General features: G+C 40.3%; 2 protein-coding genes and 1 long non-coding RNA gene across 6 annotated transcripts; 1 reads left to right on the plus strand and 2 right to left on the minus strand.

Annotated features, from left to right (window-relative positions):
• The first annotated feature begins 10 nt into the window (after positions 1-10).
• On the plus strand, positions 11-6,591 carry LOC103695654 (protein WVD2-like 4). Of its 4 annotated transcripts, none has more exons than XM_039121126.1 (9): positions 11-1,078; positions 1,190-1,241; positions 1,389-1,466; positions 3,047-3,166; positions 5,345-5,443; positions 5,534-5,593; positions 5,727-5,821; positions 5,943-6,034; positions 6,251-6,591. In XM_039121126.1, the coding sequence occupies exons 1-9, from the start codon at positions 186-188 to the stop codon at positions 6,472-6,474; spliced, it is 1,713 nt and encodes a 570-aa protein (XP_038977054.1). In that variant the 5' UTR covers positions 11-185; the 3' UTR covers positions 6,475-6,591. The 4 variants fall into 4 exon arrangements, with proteins under 4 accessions (XP_038977054.1, XP_038977055.1, XP_008775250.2 ...); XM_039121127.1 differs by having other exon boundaries at positions 5,966-6,034; positions 6,237-6,591; XM_008777028.4 differs by having other exon boundaries at positions 5,966-6,034; positions 6,251-6,493.
• A 6,095-nt stretch (positions 6,592-12,686) lies between these two features.
• LOC103695653 lies at positions 12,687-13,980 on the minus strand. Its single transcript, XR_005509385.1, has 2 exons — positions 13,514-13,980; positions 12,687-12,881 (listed from the first exon to the last, which is right to left on the minus strand). It is a non-coding gene; the product is annotated as an uncharacterized LOC103695653 (long non-coding RNA).
• Positions 13,981-16,761: 2,781 nt separating this feature from the next.
• LOC103695659 (putative disease resistance protein RGA3) lies at positions 16,762-19,024 on the minus strand. Its single transcript, XM_008777035.2, has one exon. The coding sequence runs from the start codon at positions 18,790-18,792 to the stop codon at positions 16,786-16,788; it is 2,007 nt and encodes a 668-aa protein (XP_008775257.2). The 5' UTR covers positions 18,793-19,024; the 3' UTR covers positions 16,762-16,785.
• Between the last annotated feature and the right edge of the window lie 2,233 nt (positions 19,025-21,257).

The following is a 21,257-nucleotide window of genomic DNA, read 5'->3' on the forward strand; positions in this document are numbered from 1 at the left end:
AGCCACCAAGCCCAACGTTCGAATTTCTCCCCCTTCAAACCCTAGCATCCGCTCTTCCTTCTTATAAATTACAAAATATTTAGACCCATTTTAGATCATAATTAGTCTAAAAATCCTTCTTCCTAGATTCGTTTCTTCCATCTCTAACGTCTCTGAGATCAAATTTTGGGTTTGGAGACGCTAGAATGACGACTCCGGTGAAGAAACCTCATGGCCGGCGACCTCAGACCTCGGAAGATTGGAAGTTCCCTGAGAATTCTGATCCCACTCCTTCTCGGAAGCCCGTGACAATGACCCCAACCTCAGAAGCTTGGATGTTTTCGGAGAATTGTGATCCCAATCTTCTTGTTTCCACTCCTCGGAGAGTCATGAAGTCGCCCGCAATGAAGCTGGTGAATTCGAAGAAGAAGCCGACCCCCAAAACCCCCGGCCGGACCCTGTCATCCGCTTCCCCGGCCCAAGATAGGAAACCTGTCAATGCCAAGAAGAACTCCATTAAGAGGGGAAAGGATTTGGAGTCCAAGAAGGGTTGTCGAGTACTCTGTGAGTCTCCCTGTGCGCCTGAAAAAATGTTCATCACAAAAGATCAGATGATCGGAGCTTGTGTGGTCGTAGAGGCATCCCCAGTTGAAGCTGATGGATCAAAAGAATGCATAGAGAAGAAGAATTGGGTCACTGAGAGCAAGGAACCATTGGAGGGAAGCGGGCGTTCGGTGGTGGAAGTTTCAGGTGGTCAGGATTCGAGAGGGAGTTCAAAGATGAGGAAGATGAGGAGTAAGATTCTTCAAGAAGCCACGAGCAGCATGCCAGAGCCGGGGGCTGGGCGGGTGATGTATCTGGTGAAGGCGTTTGAGAGGCTTCTCTCCCTCTCAAAGGATGCACAAGGCAGAGAAAAAGTAGAGAACAAGAAGAAGGTGATGAATTGGGCCTTGCCAGGTTTGCAGCAACCTCCAAAGGCCAAGGAAACTGAGGTTTCCTCTTCCCCTGGGTCCTCGTCATCCAATTTCATCACTGGAAAGTGCTTCGAAAGAGATTCCGGCGATTACTCTTCAGTGGACAGCAGCAACGATGATAGTAGGTTAGTAATACGCTCAACAATCTTCTAATACATTGAAATATCTCCATCTCTCTGACATTTTTGTTAGTTATTGTTGTGTTCAAGAAAGTTGCTGTCTCTTTCTTTGTCTAGATTGAGCTGGGGGAGCAGTACATCAGATGGTGGACGAAGGAGTGGACGAAATGTATGACTGATTCTTTTTCGCTTATGTGTTCATTCTTTTTCCTCTTTAATATCTTGGCTGATAGTGATTAGTGAAGCTTGCTTTAGTTTTCTTTTGATGAAATTCGCTCGCTTGGGCTCCCCCAAGCGACTTATTTCTGCATTGTAGAGCACTGGCTCTTCAGGAAGGAGCTGGAATAAGAAGCTGAAAGTGACAAGCCAGCAGCCATTCAAGTTGAGGACTGAGGTATTGATAAATGCATCATTGATCTCTATTTTTCTGTTTAAGAGGATATAGCCCAATAGGGTTGTAATTGACAGAGGTGCAGAGCCTCCACCGTCAACGAACTGCAATTTTAGATAGCTAATGGCATTTACAAATTACACTGCAAGTTAATTTTACATGAAACTGTGAACGTGCTATATTTCTCAGGTCTACAACTGATTATATATATATATATATATAATAGTGAAATCAAGCGGTTGATTTATCACAAAGGAGGACCTATTGATTTTAATTCGGAACTTGGCTATAAATGTGCATAAACTGTGCATATCAGGCAGAAATTCCAAAAGATAGGCATGATATAATTAGACATGACCAGGTACAATGCAATCACCTTGCAGCATTAAACTAAGCAAGCTTCATTCAGAGTCCATCAGGGAGAATGCTGGAAGGAATTTGGAAAGGATTTCCATGTGGCTGATGGAAATTCTTACCGAGGTTTAAATTGTGCTGATATCATTCTAACAATGTACATGTGCAGTGTAAATAATTAGTGTTGGTAATTGATTGAAACCATGTTGGTTTGGTATGGCACAACTCCTCGTAGACGATGACATAGATCTTTTCATGACACAAGGAAGCTCTGCAGTAGATATGAAGATTCGGCGGTCTCTAGGAGTCATCTAGCACTTAGATTAACAAGATAAGCTATAAAAGTAGCCAACGGTCCACAGTTTGTTATGCTATAGTTAGAGCTTGAGAAAAGGATATATCAAGGAGAAAAGAAATTGAAGGAAGCGATTTAGGCAAACAGAACTGAACAGAAGCTTTTACTTTGAGGCATTTTCTGAATGGTATTCTTTATGAAGTAGTCTTCTCTTGGGCGATTTCTTCTGATACTCTCTCGAATTAAATTTCTTGGTAAATGATTGAAATGAATGAAAGATGATTTATTATATCTCATTGGTTACATCAAAGAAAGAGATTGGTTTCTAGATACATTACCTGCTTCAAGAATTTATCAACACTCAGACCAAGGGTGCAGGGCAGTTTGGAGTGAACCATTGTGTGTATTTGTGTATTGTAGGGGGTGGGGGGAGGGAGGCAGCGGCAGGTCTATGCCATGGCATTTAGATACATTCGCACAATTTACCACCTTGCACTTAATTGCTCCAATGTTATCATAACCCACCTTGGTATACTTGTCATACATTCATCTCATATGCCTATATTGTATTTCTTGCAAAGCATTCTTATAAATGCAACATTTTGGCTGACCAAAAATATGTTATTAGCTCCATGTTAGAACCACTCTATCAGTAAGTGGGATGCAGAGATGATGTATTACTACTGCTGTCTACTTTATCAAAATAGTTGTTTGGTATAGTATGTCATTTTGTTTTGTTGAAGACAGATGACCTTATTTTTTATTTGGCTAATATCATTTACGAGCTTCTTGTTCTCTTGTTATAGGGTTATTTTTTCATCAAATTCTTACTACAATTTTGATAAATATGAATATCAACTATAATTTTTTTACTGTTTAATGTCTTAGCTGTTGTTCAATAAATTTGACCGTATTTTACCTTTTTGTTTCATAGCAAAGAGGAAGGCTCAAAGAAGAGCATTTCCTAAAGAAACTGAAGGAAATCCTTTTGGAGGAGGAGAAACAACGCATACCAATTGCTCAAGGACTCCCATGGACCACAGATGAACCAGAGGTTGACTCCTTACATATTTTGAGCTAATTGACTGCATACCCTATAACCCAAAATTGTTTTGTTTTTTCATGTATATTCTTCTCACGAGTACCTTATTGTTGCTTTACTTATCATCCTCTTCTTTCTTGTCTCAGAAGCCACAATCTCATTTGCATCAGATGATTTCCTTTGTCATATGATTATAATAATAGATTTCTCACATTCAATCAAATATAAGTTTGAAAAGCTTTATAATGGCTTGGGCTTGTGCACCACTGGAATGGATTGTAAGATTTCATTTTTTATGCAATCATATTAGGAAGTCAAGCATTTTTATGCACGAGGGTGAGTTAGTTGTGGTTAAGCTTAACTACTGAGGTAGTCTACAGTGGGTTGCAACCCTCTCATTGCTAATATAGATGCTACCCTCCTAGAAGATTCACGCTTTATTGTAACCAGTTAATTAGACAATACTGCACCACAATTTTATAAACAATCACTAAGTATTTTTTAAGTTCTGAAATTGTGAACTCCATCATCTTATTCTTTTGGTTGCTGAGCATTATTTGAGCATTAACAGTTTTCCATTGTAACCAGTTAATTAGACAATACTGCACCATAAGATTATAAACAATCGCTAAGTTTTTTTGAAGTTCTGAAATTGTGAACTCCATCATCTTATTCTTTTGGTTGCTGAGCATTATTTGAGCATTAACAGTTTTCCTTTTGAAAGCAAGTTGAGTTTTCCAACAATTTTTGTATGACATCATTAGGTAACACCGAGCATCAATAGGCCAGCTTAAAAGAAATTCTTAACCCAAATATTTTGAATCTTTTATGCCTAAATCTGAAATTTGATGACATTCATGGCCTTTTCGCTGTCAAGTCACAAGAATGGTGCTCCTTGCACAATGATAACATTTTTAGCTTCAGGCATCATTACATCTTCTCTCTTTTTGCAAGATGACGTCTTAGTTCATCAGACCTTATAACCTGTGTATGGCGGTTCTGCTGGGCAGAGTGACACTAGGGGAATGAATACAATTATAACATCCTTCTTCTATAGCACAAAGTCTTTCTCTGTTTTATGTCATAGTTAGGCAAAACTAAGGGAAGAATGTAAGAGGTCATATTTACAAAATACAGGTTGCCCAACAAGAAGAGGAAGTTGAAAGTAAGAGGAAGAATGGAGCCTGAGTATGTAGGAAACAAATGCAAGAATGTAACCTAAGAGGAAAAATAGAACCTATAGAAATTTGTTTCTTCTCAAATGTAACCTATAGAACCTTAGTCCATTATATGCATATATATAATAACTAAAATTTGGCCTATCTTTGATTACAAAACTTAGAATAAGCAGCACATCAAGTGACTCCATTGACACAAAAGAAGATGACACAAAAGAGGCTTGGCATTTGGCAAGGATGAAACCAAAGAAATATTTTCTTCCACAATATTCATTGGTTTATCATGAAGCAAAACCAAATTCAAGTCTTTAAACACAAATTAATATGTCAATAAAAGGTGATCTAAGTATTTTTTAACAAAGAGATGATCTAATCATTTTTTTAAACTAATAAAAGTTGATATACTATGTTGTTGTGGCATGACAGGGTCGGTGTGCTTATGAATGCTATGTGATGATATACTATGTTGACATAAGTAAAATATTTTCATAGTTAGACACGAGTAGATGGTTTTTGTGTAAACCATGTAATTAGAGCAACCAAAATGGAAAGCCACTGCAACTTATGTATCAGAACCTGTGTTTCTCTTCTCATTCATGTGACTGTGGAAGCTGCAGAGATATCAGAAGTAAACCAGTCAATGAGACTAATTGTGACATTTTTTCTATTTTTTATTTTATTGAGAAAGACGACAGACGTGTGATCATTCAATACGTAATTCCACAGAACTCTTTTACTTAGCTTTATTTTTTTCATGCAGAAGGACGCTTAAGATGTTCATGTGAAATTTCTTGAAACTTCCAGTAAACATTCCTTGATTTGTTCATCTGCATCTGATCAAAAAATTTGTTCTTTTCACCATCAAATAGTAAATCAGAATAACTTTGCTTTCTTTATATTCGATTGTAACATCTACTTGTTCTTTTCATTTCTTCAATCACGAGCCCTCTGTATATACTGATAAATTTTTAGTACCGTACGTGATCTTTAGTCTCTGATCATGTTTTCCTAGTGCTTACTGAAGCCTCCCACAAAGGAACCCACCGAGCCAATCGATCTCATTCTTCACAGTGATATGCGTGCAGTAGAGCGTGCTGAGTTCGATCTTCAGGTAATTATAAAGTTTGTCAATGATGCCTTGTGATGCTTTCTTTTCCAAAACTTTTTTTTAATGCTGCTATACCTAAAATCAATTTGCTAGGTTGTCGAGCATCTGAATTTTCTCGAGCAAATTCGAATGGAGAAGGAGAGGCAGCAAAAGGTATAAAATATAATGTCAGAATGTATGAGTATTATTGTTGATAGTAAACAATATCAGACCCTTCAATTCATGTGTCCTATCTGGCTACCAACTGCTAGCACTCTTCTCCCTCACGATAAACCTGGTCTCACAGTTGGAAGAAGAGGAGGAAATACGGAGACTCAGAAAAGAGCTCAAACCGAGAGCTCAGCCCATGCCTTACTTCGATCGGCCTTTCATCCCGAAGAAGTAAGTAGTTTGTGCTGTTAAACCTTACATACAATCTATTTTACTCACTCTGCTTACCTCTTGGATTTGCAAACTCTAGTCCAATTCCCAAAAAAAAAAGGTTTGACTCTAACTTCACTAGACCACCCTGTTTGCGTGGTGAAGGTCAACGAAGCCCAACACAGTCCCTAAGGAGCCGAAGTTCCACACTCGCCCTCTCAGTCTCAGGTCATGGTAAGCCTAAAATTTTTTCCCTTGAAGTCAGAGCATTCGACATAATGATATTGAAATACCTCTTCTTACGGCCAATGGCTGCTTGATAGTAGTTTCACACCATCCTTCTCAGTTTTCATTCATACTACATACAACTTTAGTTCATAATTAGTGAATTTAGTGTATATATATTTCTAACATCAAGTTCTCATTGACGAGTTAGTGCTTCAATCTTAGGGAAACGACTTGAAGAACGAATGTGCCATGCGAACATATTTGTATCAGACTCCCCAGTGATTGTTGGAGAGCTAGTTTCTGATGTTCAAGCTGCGCGCGATCTCGTCGTGGGAACACTGTGCTCCCCAGAGCCATTCTCTGTCATCAATTTCTTGACATTTGGCATCATGTATTTGTTTGAGTTATTGTTTTTGCATACCATTTCTCTCCGATGGCACCCATGATGCTGCTTGTGTTTTCGGGAATGCTTTTGATATTGGGATTCTCTTTCCAATTGCTTTACCATACTTTATATATGAGGAAATTTAGAAAGAGTAGCCATTCTTTCTTGTCCCTGAGAAGATTGGTCTTTCTTTGTTCCTATGCACGACAAATGGAGATGAAGTAGCTTTTTTCGTGTAAAGTGAACTGTGAACAAATTATCCAATAAACAGGGGCAAGACTCCTTAGAAGGAGATGTAGTTGCCTCATATTGCAAAGTCTGGCACGCCAAAGATGGATTGGAGAAGCATAGTATTTTTCACCACTGGCTCAACATGGAAGGTGGCAAAGCAAACTTTGGTTAAGCAAATCCAGGTTCTACACCCATGACTATTTAATACTATCATAGATTCATGACCCGGCACTCTATCTTGGACCAAGTGCACGTCCTGTCCTCAGGTGGAACATACCCAATAATATAATTTACTCTATTTTCTCAATTTGGTGCCTTTTGGAGATTGGGAGATGGCTTATCTGCCAATCTCCAAATTGAGAGCTTCTTTGGTCAATTAGCAGAGGTATACGCTGGAGTATGGAGAGACCCCCTTTCTATGGCCTGCAATTCAAGGTTTTGCTAGAGTTGTTTCAAAAAAGAACAGTTTCTATAGGGAGGTTATAAAAGAATACCGACGGACGATGATGTGCAATATTTTTGTTTTTGTATTTTCATATAGTATTTTTGTTTTATATATATATATATATATATATATATATTATTTTGCTTGATGTATTTTTTCTTTTCAATCTATATTTTTTGTGGGTATGGAATGGTTAGAGTCATAGCAAAACCCTACAATCTTTTTTTTTTTCTTTTTGGAGAAGTAAATCCCTACAATCAACTATATTTTAGCTTTTGCAACTATTCTTTGTAGGATCTGTACAATATTTTCGGATGCAAGTGTTGGTCATTCAGATGGAGTTGGAATCCTCTAGGGTGCATATTTTGCACTATAGAGAGGACTATGCAAACCCAGATGCCATGCCATCCATCTCGGAGGCAAACAACCATCCAATGTGCTGTGTTTGGTATTTAATGAGACCTTCTCTATCCCCAAGAGTCGCAACAACCATCCATCTTCGAGATGGATGATGTGGCAGGGTTGCACAATGCTTTGCTATGTAAAACACGCATCACGAACACCACTTTGTGCCTATAAGAAGCATGGCAAGTGTGGTGCAATGTTATCAATTAAGAAATTAGTTCTCTCAACTAATTTTGGTCATGGGGCTTCGCTAAGAGTTGTTCCCATCTTCCTCTCATGTCTGATGTCTTCCTTCTTCACCTGTCATAACTTGGATGCCACCACCATAAGAAACCACAACTATCAAACGACATCATGCCTGCAAAAAGTCCATCTCAATCTACCAATTCTCTTAGCCACCCAAGTTGGTATACAGTATCAGACATTAAGTATGAAGGGAAGGCTGTTAAAGCCTCTTTGATAAGAGTCAATCTTCCCCCCAAGGATAATAATTTATCTTTCCAAGCCGCAAGTTTAGCTTCAATGTTTCCTATAATGACACCGAAAAGTTTTTGGGAATCTTCCTATCACTAAAGCAAGCCGAGAGTTTTTTTTTTTGTCGTTGAAGGGCAAAGCAAGAAGTAAGACACTTCCCCCAATTTTATTAGCTACTTGAAGAGTATTTATAGAAGTAGATGTTAGAAGGTCGTTACAAGTGAGCAGTTACATCAGTGAAGAGAAAAGGTATAGGTAGGATAAATGAGAAGTGAGCATTAAGGGGGAAATGGTATTCATGAGTTTCTTGTGACTTTCCAAATTGGAGACTTTTAAGATGGCCACAATTTGATTATCACCGATCGATCCCTTCTTTTACAGTTTAGCATTGCTTCTATCTTAGAAGCTTCAACCTTAATGAATTTAAGAGAGAGATGGAATTTTTATGGAAATTAATCCTTAACCTGAAGCACCTTCAAAAGCTAGAAACGCTGCTTTAATAGCAAGAGAAATTCTCTTATTTCTGGCACAAAAAAGGAGTGGCAAAGTGAAGACTCTTGATCCTGCCAAAAGAAGGATTATCACCAATGCTTTCAATAAGTCCAACAGAACCAACCTATTTCAGCAACTGTGCTAAGACATCAGCGACCAAAGTAAACAAACCTGGAGAGAGAGGAGAAAAACCTCCTAGAGGTTCAAAAGAAAATTACACCTACTATGCTAAAGCTCTAGCAGCAACAATTAAATAGTCACTAGCCATTACTTGCATTAACACTATCTTTGGAAACATATTGTAATAACCTCAAAATATTTTTTTTTATATATAAAAAAAAGGATAGAATAGTCCTTTAAAATTGATATAAGGGGTAAAATTGGAAGGAATCAAAAGATAATGGCATAGTTGTAGATGCGTTGAAGTGGTAAGGGTAAAATGGAAAGGAATGAAAAGTTAATGGCATAATGGTAGATATGTTGAAGTGTTAGGGGTAAAATAGAAATTTAATAATATTAAACAAAGGATGAATAGTGCCTTGATGTGATTTAATTGGAGGGTTTGAGCTGGCTTTTGGAATGAAACCGAGAGACAGAGAGGGGAGTCTCAGGCGTGAAACAGAGAGGAAAGAAAGAAAGAAAAAGAGAAGAAGAAGAAGAAGTGGAAGGGGATTCGAGGAGGAAAGAAATTCCGGTTGCGCTGCCAGCTGATGGGAAAAGTGTAGATCTCCTTCTTTCTCTACGCAAGGACCTCGATTTTCAAAAGAAAAAGGGTAAATATCCATCTCTATCTAGTCTTTTGATGATATTAGGCTATACAAAGGGTGGATGTAGTCTAGAGGGGTCGGATGAGGATTGTAGAGGTGGTTAAAAGAGGAAGAATCGGATTTCAATAAATTTTTTCGGCACTACGGAAAAACTGTGTCGAAGTCCCAACTTCGGCAAATTATTGCGGGGGTCAATCAGCCTCCGATGGTGATGCATGTTACCTTTTTGGAATTCCCTATGAGTGTAGAATGTTAGGTAAAAATTTCATCAAATTTGGAGTCTGGAAAGTAGATCAAACCCGAGATGAAGTAACCGGCTGTCGGTCCGGGTTACTGTTTATCCGGGTGGAAAAATAGGGGATTTCATGCTATAATAGGGTATTAAGCCTAGATTAGGCTAAGGAAAACCTTGTACTCGTGCAAGGGAGTCTCTAATACACATAAATGGTGAGTTAATTAATAGAAAAAGAAAAAGAGAAAGAAAAGAAAAGATTTAGGGAACGGGGGAGTTGAATCAATTAAAGTTCCCTATATTATAATTGGCACGTAGATTATGGCTCTTGATACAAGACTAAATGTATTGTAAATGCATGTCACAGTTGGGCAAGAAGCTAGAGAACAAGAGGAAGAAGTTCTCCACTGCCTGCTGTAGATTTTTGGAGGCGTATCAGGGCTGTGCCGGATTGACAGGTGAGTGGGAGTTTGTACTTTGCACCATAAGCGCATTCCTTATTCATTTTCATAAATGTTGCCAAGTGTGACTTGATTCCACTGAGCTTATTGATTAATTGTTGTAGTAGATTCCTCTATAATCTTGATTCTCCATGCTTGATTATTCTGTACATGCATTTGAGGGAGCATTGAGAGAAATTACGAGGGGTTGATGAGTAATCAAATTGATTCCGAATTGTGAAATGATTTCTTTTGTAAATTGATTTCATTTCCTCTATTTCAAAGATTTGTAGAGCCTTTTTAGTGGTATATTGAGTTGTATTGCACTTCCTTGACTCTCACTCCTAACCCTGATGTTAGTTTATGATTGGGTCATGATCGAGTGAGTGGTAGTCTTGATCATACTCCTTTTTAGTAGAGTATTAGGAGGGTGCATTATGGCATTTATGCATGGCTTGGCAGTATCTACAGGACACCTATAGTCGATGGGGGTTGAACATCGGCCTTTGTGCACATAGTAGCCTTCTGGGTGGGCAGAGCCCAGTCCCTTCCTAGGGAGGACACGGCCTTAGGCGTAGGATCGGCCGGTCCTACGACTTATATTCTGCTTGCCGCCGGGCATAGTAAGACCCCGCGAGGTGCAGTATGGCTTTCCGCGGATGTAGAATTCCCGCGAGGTACCGTTTAGTAGGTAGATGTGAGGTGGATTTCTGTTCTGGATACTGGCCGGCATTTACATGATTAGTGTGGTGTCTTAACCTGCATATGCATGTGACAGTAGGGAGTTGTTGCTGGTTCGCCTGGGGCGTAAAATCCACCTTCCGACAGCTGTCTAGCATTTACGTTATCGATATGGTGTCTTATCCTGCATATGCATGTGACAGTAGGAAGTTGTTGCTGGTTCGCCTGGGGCGTAAAACCCACCTTCCGACAGCTGTCTAGCATTTACATTATTGATATGGTGTCTTATCCTGCATATGCATGTGACAGTAGGGAGTTGTTGCTGGTTCGCCTGGGGCGTAAAACCTACCTCCCGACAGCTGTCTAGTGATGATTTCAGCATATTGACACCTGATTTGTATGTTCCAGCATTATGATCTGTTGAGCATATTCATTAGTAGCATATATGTTTACTTGATTATTCCATATATGCTTCAGATGAGTTCATATTGATTGTGGTGATATTGATGATTTACTCCATATTCTCTATGTTGAGATCATGTTCATCTTATTATTGCTCTTGAGATTTCACCTCGAGCCATGATTATATCTTGTCTCATGTGCATAGTACTCTCTACTCCACTCACTGAGTATTCATATACTCACTCCCCAGTTTGATATTTTTGATTGCAGGGCAGGTATTGTATAGAGAGGAGCAGGAATATTAGTGGTTGCCTGCTAGCTGTGCCGCTCCATAGTATAGTATAATGTAGATAGAGGTTTATCCCCTTTTGTGTATTATAAACCTTCTGTTGTATTTAGTGTATAGTTATAGTCATAGATCCTGTTGTGGATATGGGTTTGACCATGGATGGAATGGAAACCAGATTTTTATACAGTTGAGTTATATGCCTGTGATGATGTATTGATATATATTGTCCAGGTTCGTTATGTGACAGGTTATGTGATTGCTGCTCTGACAGGTAGCGTTGTTGTATATAATGAGATAATCCTGACAGGTCACCATAAAAAAAGTGATCATTTTGTGCATGCATCACGCCAAAATTTTTTTAGAATTTATTGATGATTGATAGGTAGTAGGGTTTTACGTGGTGGCTGGTGGCCTTATGCCTACCCGCACCCTAGGACCGTCGTGGCGGCCCGCCGGAAACGGGGCGGGGGTCGTGACACATATGATATGCTAGAGATAGATGATGTAGTCGTCATATATTTTACTTTGCAGATTACCGTTTCAATATGTAAGACCTGAGATAATCCACATTATGGTACCTCAATGTATCAGATACAAGACACCATATGTCTCACCATCAGATTATACCACAAGGCCATCAGATCTCAAGAGCCGCCCTACATGTCCAGCGAGGGAAAGATATTAATAAGCACAATAATTTACATCCTGTGATTGAAGTATCTACTACTGACTTGTTACTATTAAATTGGATTTGTTGAGAATCTATATCTAACATTTGTACATCTGAGTACTACAAACTTGCAACAAGACTCGGTGAGTCAAATTTCACAAATTAGTATCAGAAACTTCCTTGATGGATTATTGTACCTGCATTCTGCTAGACATCAAAATTTCAGTGCAATGCAGCAACTTATCATAATGGAACACTTCCTAGAATATCTCTTTCCAATCTACCACAAACAGGCAGGTTTTGTAGTTTGTCGGGGGCACATCTTGGATTTTTTTTTTTTTTTCAGAAAAGGAAAACTCTAAACTTCCAAAATCACAATTCCTCCATAACTCTCTGCTCAAAATAATGCCTCCACAGGCCCATGGATGCATTTTCTTCTCGTAATTCCACAATGGTACAGATTGCATATGGAAGACAATTTTTAATATCTTGTGCTGCTTGAGGAAAGAGTAAATATCGTTTGCTCCATAAAAGTAGAGAACCTCTCTAGAGTCTCCTGAAGCTTGGAGAGTCCATCCACGGCAGCCAATTTCTAAACCATGTACTGGTCATCCCCAGCTTTGATGCATTCCACTGTTTTTCATTACAACAAATTGGTACATTTAGATAAAGATGAAATATTAATCATTTACATGAAAAGAGCAGCAAAGGCATTGCAGATCATAAAATATAAGAGCTGACAAAATGCTATTCCATGAATAACTTTTTATTTAATCCTTCAAAGAAACATGAGCTAGGACAATTTAAGCTTTCCGGAAAGTCATAGATTCATAGTTTCCCAGTTCCCATTCTTCTAATCCCATAAACAATTCTTCTTTAGGAAGTTGAATTCCTATATAGCTTTAACGAGATGCCATTCCTGCTTTTCATTTCCCAGAACCTGATCACAGGCAAAGAAACAAGATCATATATGCAAGCTTCAGGATTAAGCATCAAAATGGCACAATAAGCGATAGTTCTGCATCACTCTGGACTTGTAGATAGCAACATAAATGACCATTATTCTTCTAAGGTTCTGCACCATTGGGCGAGAGATATATACATAGATAAGTGGATCGCATGAAATCAAGTATTCATTATATCTGAAACAAAGGTGCATATTGCAAGTAAATCCAACAGGAATTGTGGTAAATGCTGCGAAGTTAAGATGCTCTGCTTAGAAGCTTAGTTCATTGGCTAAGTTAATTTTCTTAAAATTAAAGATCCAATTGCTAAGTTCATTGGCTAAAAAGAAGCTTAGAGTCCCTGTTCTTCTAGATCATTTAGATGCTCTGCTTAACAATTCTTTCAAATTTTTCCTCGGAAAAATAATTCTAGCAAAAATTTTCCATTATTAGAATCAATCAAAAATAAACTTTAAAACATGTATCAAGGAAATAAGGGGCTCAGCTGGCTGCTATTGCAATGTAAAGATCTCATAAGCTGCTGCTAGGATTGATGTATATATCCTATCTTGAAAGGAAAGAAAGAAAAGAGCGATAAATTGCAGATAGGTTAAGCAAAGCTGTATACCTGGAAAGAACAGAAATCATGGTTGAAAGGAAGTGCGGAGGAGGCACAGATTAGAGAAACTGTAGGGGGACTTGTTATAGAAGGCATGTACCGATTCATCCTCTGAGTATACACGCACCTGCTGGATTCCTTGGATTATTTGCCACTCTAGGCTGGCCCTTTGGCAAATATTTCTTATCAGTTCCCTGCTGCACCGGATCTCCAGCTTCTCCAGATGAGCTGTATGTACTCCTTTCAGCAAGTATGATGGGAGCGATTTCATTTTATAATCGAGCAGTTTCATCCTTTTCAAGGATTGAAGATTCTCCACCACTTGCAATTTCGGGCAGTACACAACATCGAGGGTTGTGAGCGCAGGAAGGTCTGAAACTTTCTCCAGTTTGGGAGTGTTCCGTATATACAATTCTTTGTCGTTAGGCTATCTGTCACGCCCCCAGCCCGAGATCGCGAGCCGGGGGTCGTGCCAACCGCCGCACACCCGTAGGAAACTCTCCCCACGAGCATATAAGGCATCTAAACCAAACACCTCGATTATGTAATTCTAAAATAATTTAGCTGAATAAATGCAATCTTATTCCATTGACTAACTCAAGTCATAAGGTCTCACAAGTCTAAATACGCAGCGGAATAATCATTTATCAATATGCAGAAACCTAGTTCTTAAAATAACAAAAGTCCACCAATCATAATAAATGTCCATAATAACAAATCAACTTAAATAACCCTAATCTAAGATAACTTGTGCCACAATCCTTCTAGTCGCTCTCCCAATTTGAATCTCCAATAGACTAGTTCTCGAAATCTGTAAAACAACAAGAGATGGTATAATGAGCTAGACAGCCCAGTAAGTAATGAACACTCTAGCTAGATAAATCAAGCAATAATATGTGGAAAATAAATAAATATGCAGTTCCAAAGTATAAGTCAAATATTTCTTGAATTCATAAGATTCTTTTCGCGGTTTCAAGATTCTTTCACATATTCAATTCATCTTGTCGATCCTGGACTATGACCACATGTTCCCTGTGGCAGGGTCATCAACACCGACTAATCTTCTTGCGGTGAGTCCTTCAGGACAGTTAATTGCCAACGTATCTGCCCCCATTGGCGGGGTCCTCAACATGGCCAGGTCGATAGTTCAATTAGTTCTCTATTTCATATTTCAATTATAAAAATATACAGTGTCAAAACCAAATATCGTTCATATCTTAATTTCTTTCAATTTATCGGATTCAACTCAACAGCCAAGGACTATGACCACATGTTCCCTGTGGCAGGGTCATATCACCGACTATTCTTCTTGCGGTACCAATGTATTAGCCCCCATTGGCAGGGTCCTCAACATAGCTCGACTGCAAGTCTGAATCTATTTCAAGTCATTATCTTTTCTTACATTATGTTCAGTGTTTCAAGCCGAAAAAAATACAATGTCAGAGCAATTAAATACAATTCAAACCAGAAGCAAATACGTTCAATCAGAGTCATACAATATTCTAAAAAAATATACATATAATCCATGCATCAAATTCATAATCACAAATAATTCGATTCGTAAAACAGATATTTACTTTGCCGATAAATCTAGTAAAGAGGTTACATCACTTACCTTGCGAACGCGATCCACGACAAATCCAATTAATTCCACAAATCCCTTCCAGAACCTAATATTCAAAAATCGTATTCATCTTTTAAAATTCATCACAATAAATATATATAAAGACTTAAATTTTTAATATCCTCCCATGGCTGGCCCCGCAGGAGTGCCTAGCACCCCGAGTTTGGGTTCATACCCGTAAACCATTCTCTTTCTTTATTATTATTAAATTATTTTCCTTTTCTTTTCTTTTCTTTTCTTTTCTTTTTCTTTTTCTTTTTCTTATTCTTCTTTTCTCTTTTCTTTTTTTTCCTTTTTTTTCTTTTTCTTCTTTCTTCTTTTCTCTCCCGACTCCTTTCTTCTCCTTCGGCGAAACAGGGGATCCATGACCCCCCCTGCCGCCGCCCGCTCTTCTTTCCTCCCGGTCGAACCCAAGGCGGCCGCGGTGGCCGGCCTTGGCAGCGGCAGTAGGTGGCGGAGCAAATCCGACCACCCCCGGCGACTGGCGGCGGCGAACACGCCGACGGCTAGAGCAAGCCGTTTTGGACCCAAATCCGGCGATCGGCCGGCTCCAACCCACCACACGTCATGGCCAAGCAGTGAAAGAAGAGGAGAGAAAGGCTAAGGATTCTCACCTCTGCCCCGACGTCCGGCGCCTCTCTCCTTCTCCGGCAGCAAAGGAAGAAGAATGCCCCCCGTGCCATGGCTTCTCTCTCTCTCTCTCTCTCTCTCTCTCTCTCTCTCTCTCTCTCTCTCTCTCTCTCTCTCTCTCTCTCTCTCTCTCTCTCTCGGTGGTAACACGAAGAAGAATCCTCCCCCATTTCTTCCTTGGGGTGCGGCGGCTCTCTCCCTCGGTGGACTCAAAGGAGAAGGAGAAGGAGAAGAAGCCCTAAAACAGGGGCTCCTTCTTCTTCGGGATGGATCCCTCCATCCCGTTCCAAGGTCTCACACTATCTGCAGTACCGATCGTCAATTTTGTCAGGGAGGTTGCATGCAGTAGGAGACCCTCGGGAAGAGACATCAAATTAGGGCATTGAAAAAGGCTCAGGTCCTTTAGACATGGCATTGCTTGTGTTCCTCTATCCCAATGCCATTCCTGCCAATGATACATATCAACGAACAACAGCGTCTCCAGCTTGGGGAATGCATACTTGGAAGAATCTACTCCTGCTCTGCCGCCGACCAAAAATTCAGGTCCAACGTCTATGACTGATGCAGCACCCCTGACGTCAAGATGTTCTAGATGAGGGAGCAGCCCACAAGGTGGAAGCCGCTCACAGTAAATGCAATATCCTAACTCCAAGTGCCTGAAATTTGGAAAAAGAATTGATGTTGATGAAGATGTCTCTGCCATCCACTTTGGGAACTCACGACCGAAGTAACACATGATTCTCAGTTCTTCCAGGTAGCGTGGAGGGTGGAGCTCTTCAAACACCTCCTCGATTCTCCTCATCTCCTCCTCAGTGGGTTGAAGGTCTCGCGTGCAACTCAGCCCGAGTGACCTGAGCTTGGATTTGTTTCCAATTTCGGCTACTTTTGCCTCAGAGCTGCTGGATATGCACTCCAACTTATTGACTGAGAGTTCTGTGAGACACGAGAGAGATCTCAATTCTTCCATCGTGCAACATCCCTCTATCCGGTTGCTCTGCAGCATAAATCCACGCAGTAGTTGAAGATTTTAAAGCCTTCCTAACCCTGCCGGCATCCCAACCACCCCCGAATAATCAAGATCCAACCCTGCAAGATTGTGTAAATTCACGATACTGTTGGGAAGGCGAGAAAGTGACCCACATCCACAGATATTCAAGTACCGTAAATTTCTGAGATTTTCTATACTTTCTGGTATTACGCTTATCTGGGACCATGAGATATTTAGGTACCTCAGGTGTATGAGGTTCCCCAAAGAATCTGGCAACCTTTGAATTTCTGAGAAAGACAAATCTAGCACTCTTAAACGAGAAATTTTATTAAAAACAACATCCATCTGAGCCTCAGAGAAGCGGGTCCCTCTCCATATTAGAGTCCTTAGTGAGTCCTGTTTTGCTAAGACATCAAAGATTTTTGTTGTTTCACGGTCTCTCACATATACATGACGCAGCTTCATTGGCCCGTTACGGCTACCTACTTCGTGCACCTTCTTGACAACCAAGCTCTCATCTCGCGCCAGATACCGAGCAAGACAGTGCAGGAGGTCATGCATCTGGAATTCCCTTTGATCGTCAAAATATGGCTGCAAAAGATTCCGCATGATCAGCTCTCTGTAGTACTCTTCTGCTGTCTCTTCCACAGTCGAACTCCCCTCAGCTTTCACAAATCCCTCAGCAATCCAAAGTGCAATAATAGTACCCTTAGGGATTATATCGTCTTCAGGAAACAATGAACAGTACATAAAACATTGCTTCAGATAGCTTGGTAGGTCTTCGTAACTCAAATATAATCCTCCCTCAACCTCCTTGGGAAGCCCGGATGTGGACCATGCAGTGCTTTCAAGAACTCTATTCCAAGCTGTCCAGGTCTTCCCCTTCGTGCATAGCACCCCTGCAATCACCTTAATGGCTAGAGGAAGGCCATCACATTTCTTAACAATCTCCATCCCTATGTCTTTGAGATGCTGGATCTCGTCCTCATCTCCTGTCAAGATCACCTTCTTGCAGAGCAATGACCAACTATCCTCTAAAGACAATTTATCGACGTGATGGATGTTCACTGCCAACATCTGCATCGCGATCTGTTCATTTCTTGTAGTAACAAGGATCCTACTGCCAGCAGCACAACTTTTTAACATGTTACATAACAAGTCACACCAAACCTTTGCTTTCCAAACATCATCAAGAACAAGAAACAACTTCTTACCCCTAAGACTGCTCTCGACTTTGGGCTCAAGCGAGGACTTACTCTGATCCTGGGCAAGATCATTCTTGTCTCCATTGTAGATATCTCTCACCAAATTTATCTCATCGAACTCTGGCGATACACACACCCACTTCTTCATTGAGAACTCCTCCTGAATCCTCTGGTCATGATATATCCTTCTAGCAAGTGTGGTCTTGCCAATTCCCCCCGCACCCACAATTGCGAAAACAAGAATGTTTCTCCGTCCGTCATCCTTAATTAGCGAATCAACCAAGCTGTGAGTGTCCTCTTCGATTCGAGATCCTACAGTATCAATCTCAACTACAGGAGATGTCTTGCGACTAATTTGAGATGTCCCTTGCTGCTTGTCAAGGGAATTGCGTTCGAGATTGAATTTAGAACTCTCCTTCCAAATTTCCTCAAGCTTCAGATTGATTTTTATAATTTTTGTGCCAATCTCATGAGCAACTAGAGGCTTCCGGAAAAAAGAGAGAAGGGGAATGGGGAAGCAAGAGAGAAGGGGAATGGGGAAGCATACCGAAGAAGTGGAGGAAGACCCTTCACCACACTTGTCGGTTTCGATGCGACAAAGGTCGAGGATGTCATCGGCATCGTACATAACATCCTTGAGCTGCTTGAGCCAGTCATCAATGGCCCCCTCACTGATCCTCCTCCTCTCGGCATCGGCAAGGACTTTGCTGATCATGCGGAGCTTATTCTCGAGATTTTTGATCTCGCCGGGCACACCCAAGAGCATGTCAATCTCTTTGCTCGCCAAGTCAGCTAGTAGTTCAGCAAATCTGGTGACGAAGGCATCCAATATCATCGCCATCTTCTTCCTAGACTAGTTGGGACTGGGAGAAAAGGAAGAGATAGCTAGATCTGATTGCTCTCACAACGGCTATCAGGGACCAGGTCCGGGAGTCAGTGGAGGACTCCAATATGAGATGAGAGCAAAGGCATTGACTCCATGCATTGACTCCAATCCGGATCATCTGTGATACGCGTTTGCACCGCAGAGAGTAGCAGAGTGCTCGGGCACCGCCACATCATCCATCATCCACGAATTTAGAAGTATTGAAAATATTAATGAAGATATTTGAGATATCGCATAACATTTCACACTTGAGTGGTTGGATTTCTGTTGATATTTGACGCGCATACTCATTGTTCGAGCATTATGATAGCCAGTTTATGATTTCATGAAATGTACATCGTTTTTTATAATTTTTAAATTCATATTATTATTATATTGGTATGGATGTGTAGGAATTCTTACTGGACTGTAAAGCTCACCTTCCTTCTTCTTTCTCTTTTTAGAGTTGCAGGATGCATAGACATGGATGGGTTAGGCGCGGAGCGCGAGTATAGATATGTTGGATTATTTATTTGAATTAATTAATTAATTATGGATTTATTAGATTTTTTTTTTGTTCATCTTAGGCCTGCATGATCTTTAAGGTACTGCTCTAAGGCTCATACGGCGGTCGCGTACTGGACTCGGATGCTAGGTTCGGGGCGTGATACAGAGCTCTGGACAGAAGTGAAGGAACAATGGGAAATGAAGGAGAGAACAGAGCTCTATCATGCCCACTAGCTTCTGGCCCTTCGGTGATTAAAGCCATGGAACACATGGCAGATACATATGATCATCCTTATGATTTCATTAGACAAAATGTACATGCCCTGCAGCAAAGAACAGGCAAGAAACAACTAGTCAGTTAAGAAAAGAACAGACGTGGCACTAGGCATCATTTAAACCATACACAATTTTTAAATGTCTTTTAAGCTTTAGAAGGAGTTGCAGAGCTAATGCATCAGGGCAATCAGCCTGAAAAGTAAACAAAATGTCAAAAACCACTAAAAATAATTTGTAAATGAAACTATGATAACATTACAATAGCACTGCTATTATGGCCAAATGGAAAATCCACGACTTCTATGAAAAATCCAAAACCTCATTAAATTATATACAGAAAAAATATGAAAGAAACATAGGAACGCAAGTTTCAACATAAATAGCCCATTGACAGAAACAGAGACAATAGTGAAATGTGCAGTTGATTCTCATCCTTCTGAAGCTGATCACAGAAAATTTACAGAAGAAAACAGAAACAATTAATTTGCATGCTTAGTATCCGCCAAAACCATTGCAACTATTTCTGACTGAAAAGAAATAGAAAATGTTATCACCTGAAACTTTTGTAGGTCCTCTTTCAAAATATATGTATTATTAGACATGCTTTCAGGATTCACTGTCATGCTATGCTCAGATAAATGATACACTCCAGATTTAGCATCCACATTTTGTTTTTTGCTATGGAGCTTTAAAGAATCCCACTGCTGTGAGAAGGAACTCCAGGTTTTCATATTGGCATCAAGAGATCCAGCACTAACTTGTATTACTCAATTGCTATCATAAATCAAGTAAATAGGCTCATCTGGGCAGGTAAATGGAAGAGATACAAGAATTTCCATGCAATATCTGCAAAAAGAAGATCTACTTATCAATACAAATGCTGACTGAATTACAATCTAGCATATGCATGATATTCGGATATTTACAGAAGAAGGCTAACTGATGAAAAATTCCAGCCACTAGACTCAAATTTCCGCACTATTGATGTCACGCCCTACCTGCATAGGGCACATGAGGCACCCAGTGCCCACGTGAGGGCCACATGAGGGGGGAACACGGGGCTCCCCTGCCAGATATTGTCCGATTCCGGAGCTTCACGCAAGCGTCCTTCACCCCTTTCCGGTTTTGTTTTCCACCCAAAACGCGTCTGCAGGATTAGGAGACACCCGCCTCATATGCCCAGGCTCTGGAACGAGTCTTTCCGATGTGGAACTATTGGGCCTCACACCCTTCCCACCATCGGACAAGAGCCGTCCTCGGCTCTGATATCAAAATGTCACGCCCCCGCCTGCGCGAGGCACGTGAGGCACTCAGTGCCCACATGGGGGCCACATGAGGGGGCAACACAAGGCTCCCATGCCAGATATTGTCCGGTTCCGGAGCTTCACGCAAGCATCCTTCACCCCTCCCCGGTTTTGTTTTCCACCAAAAACGCATCTGCAGGATTAGGAGACACCCGCCTCATATGCTCAGGCTCTGGAACGAGTCTTTCCGATGTGGAACTATTGGGCCTCACACCTATAAATGGCATCATATAATTTAAAATGCATAAACATGCCTCAAATATCATTTTTCATGCAGTCTAACATAATCATAATTTCATAACTCATACAATATTAAATATTCATGAAGGATGCTCTTTAATCAAATTCATGAAT

The sequence above is a fragment of the Phoenix dactylifera genome, unplaced genomic scaffold (genome assembly GCF_009389715.1).
Source record: "Phoenix dactylifera cultivar Barhee BC4 unplaced genomic scaffold, palm_55x_up_171113_PBpolish2nd_filt_p 000978F, whole genome shotgun sequence".
In the NCBI taxonomy this organism is placed as follows: Eukaryota; Viridiplantae; Streptophyta; class Magnoliopsida; order Arecales; family Arecaceae; genus Phoenix; species Phoenix dactylifera.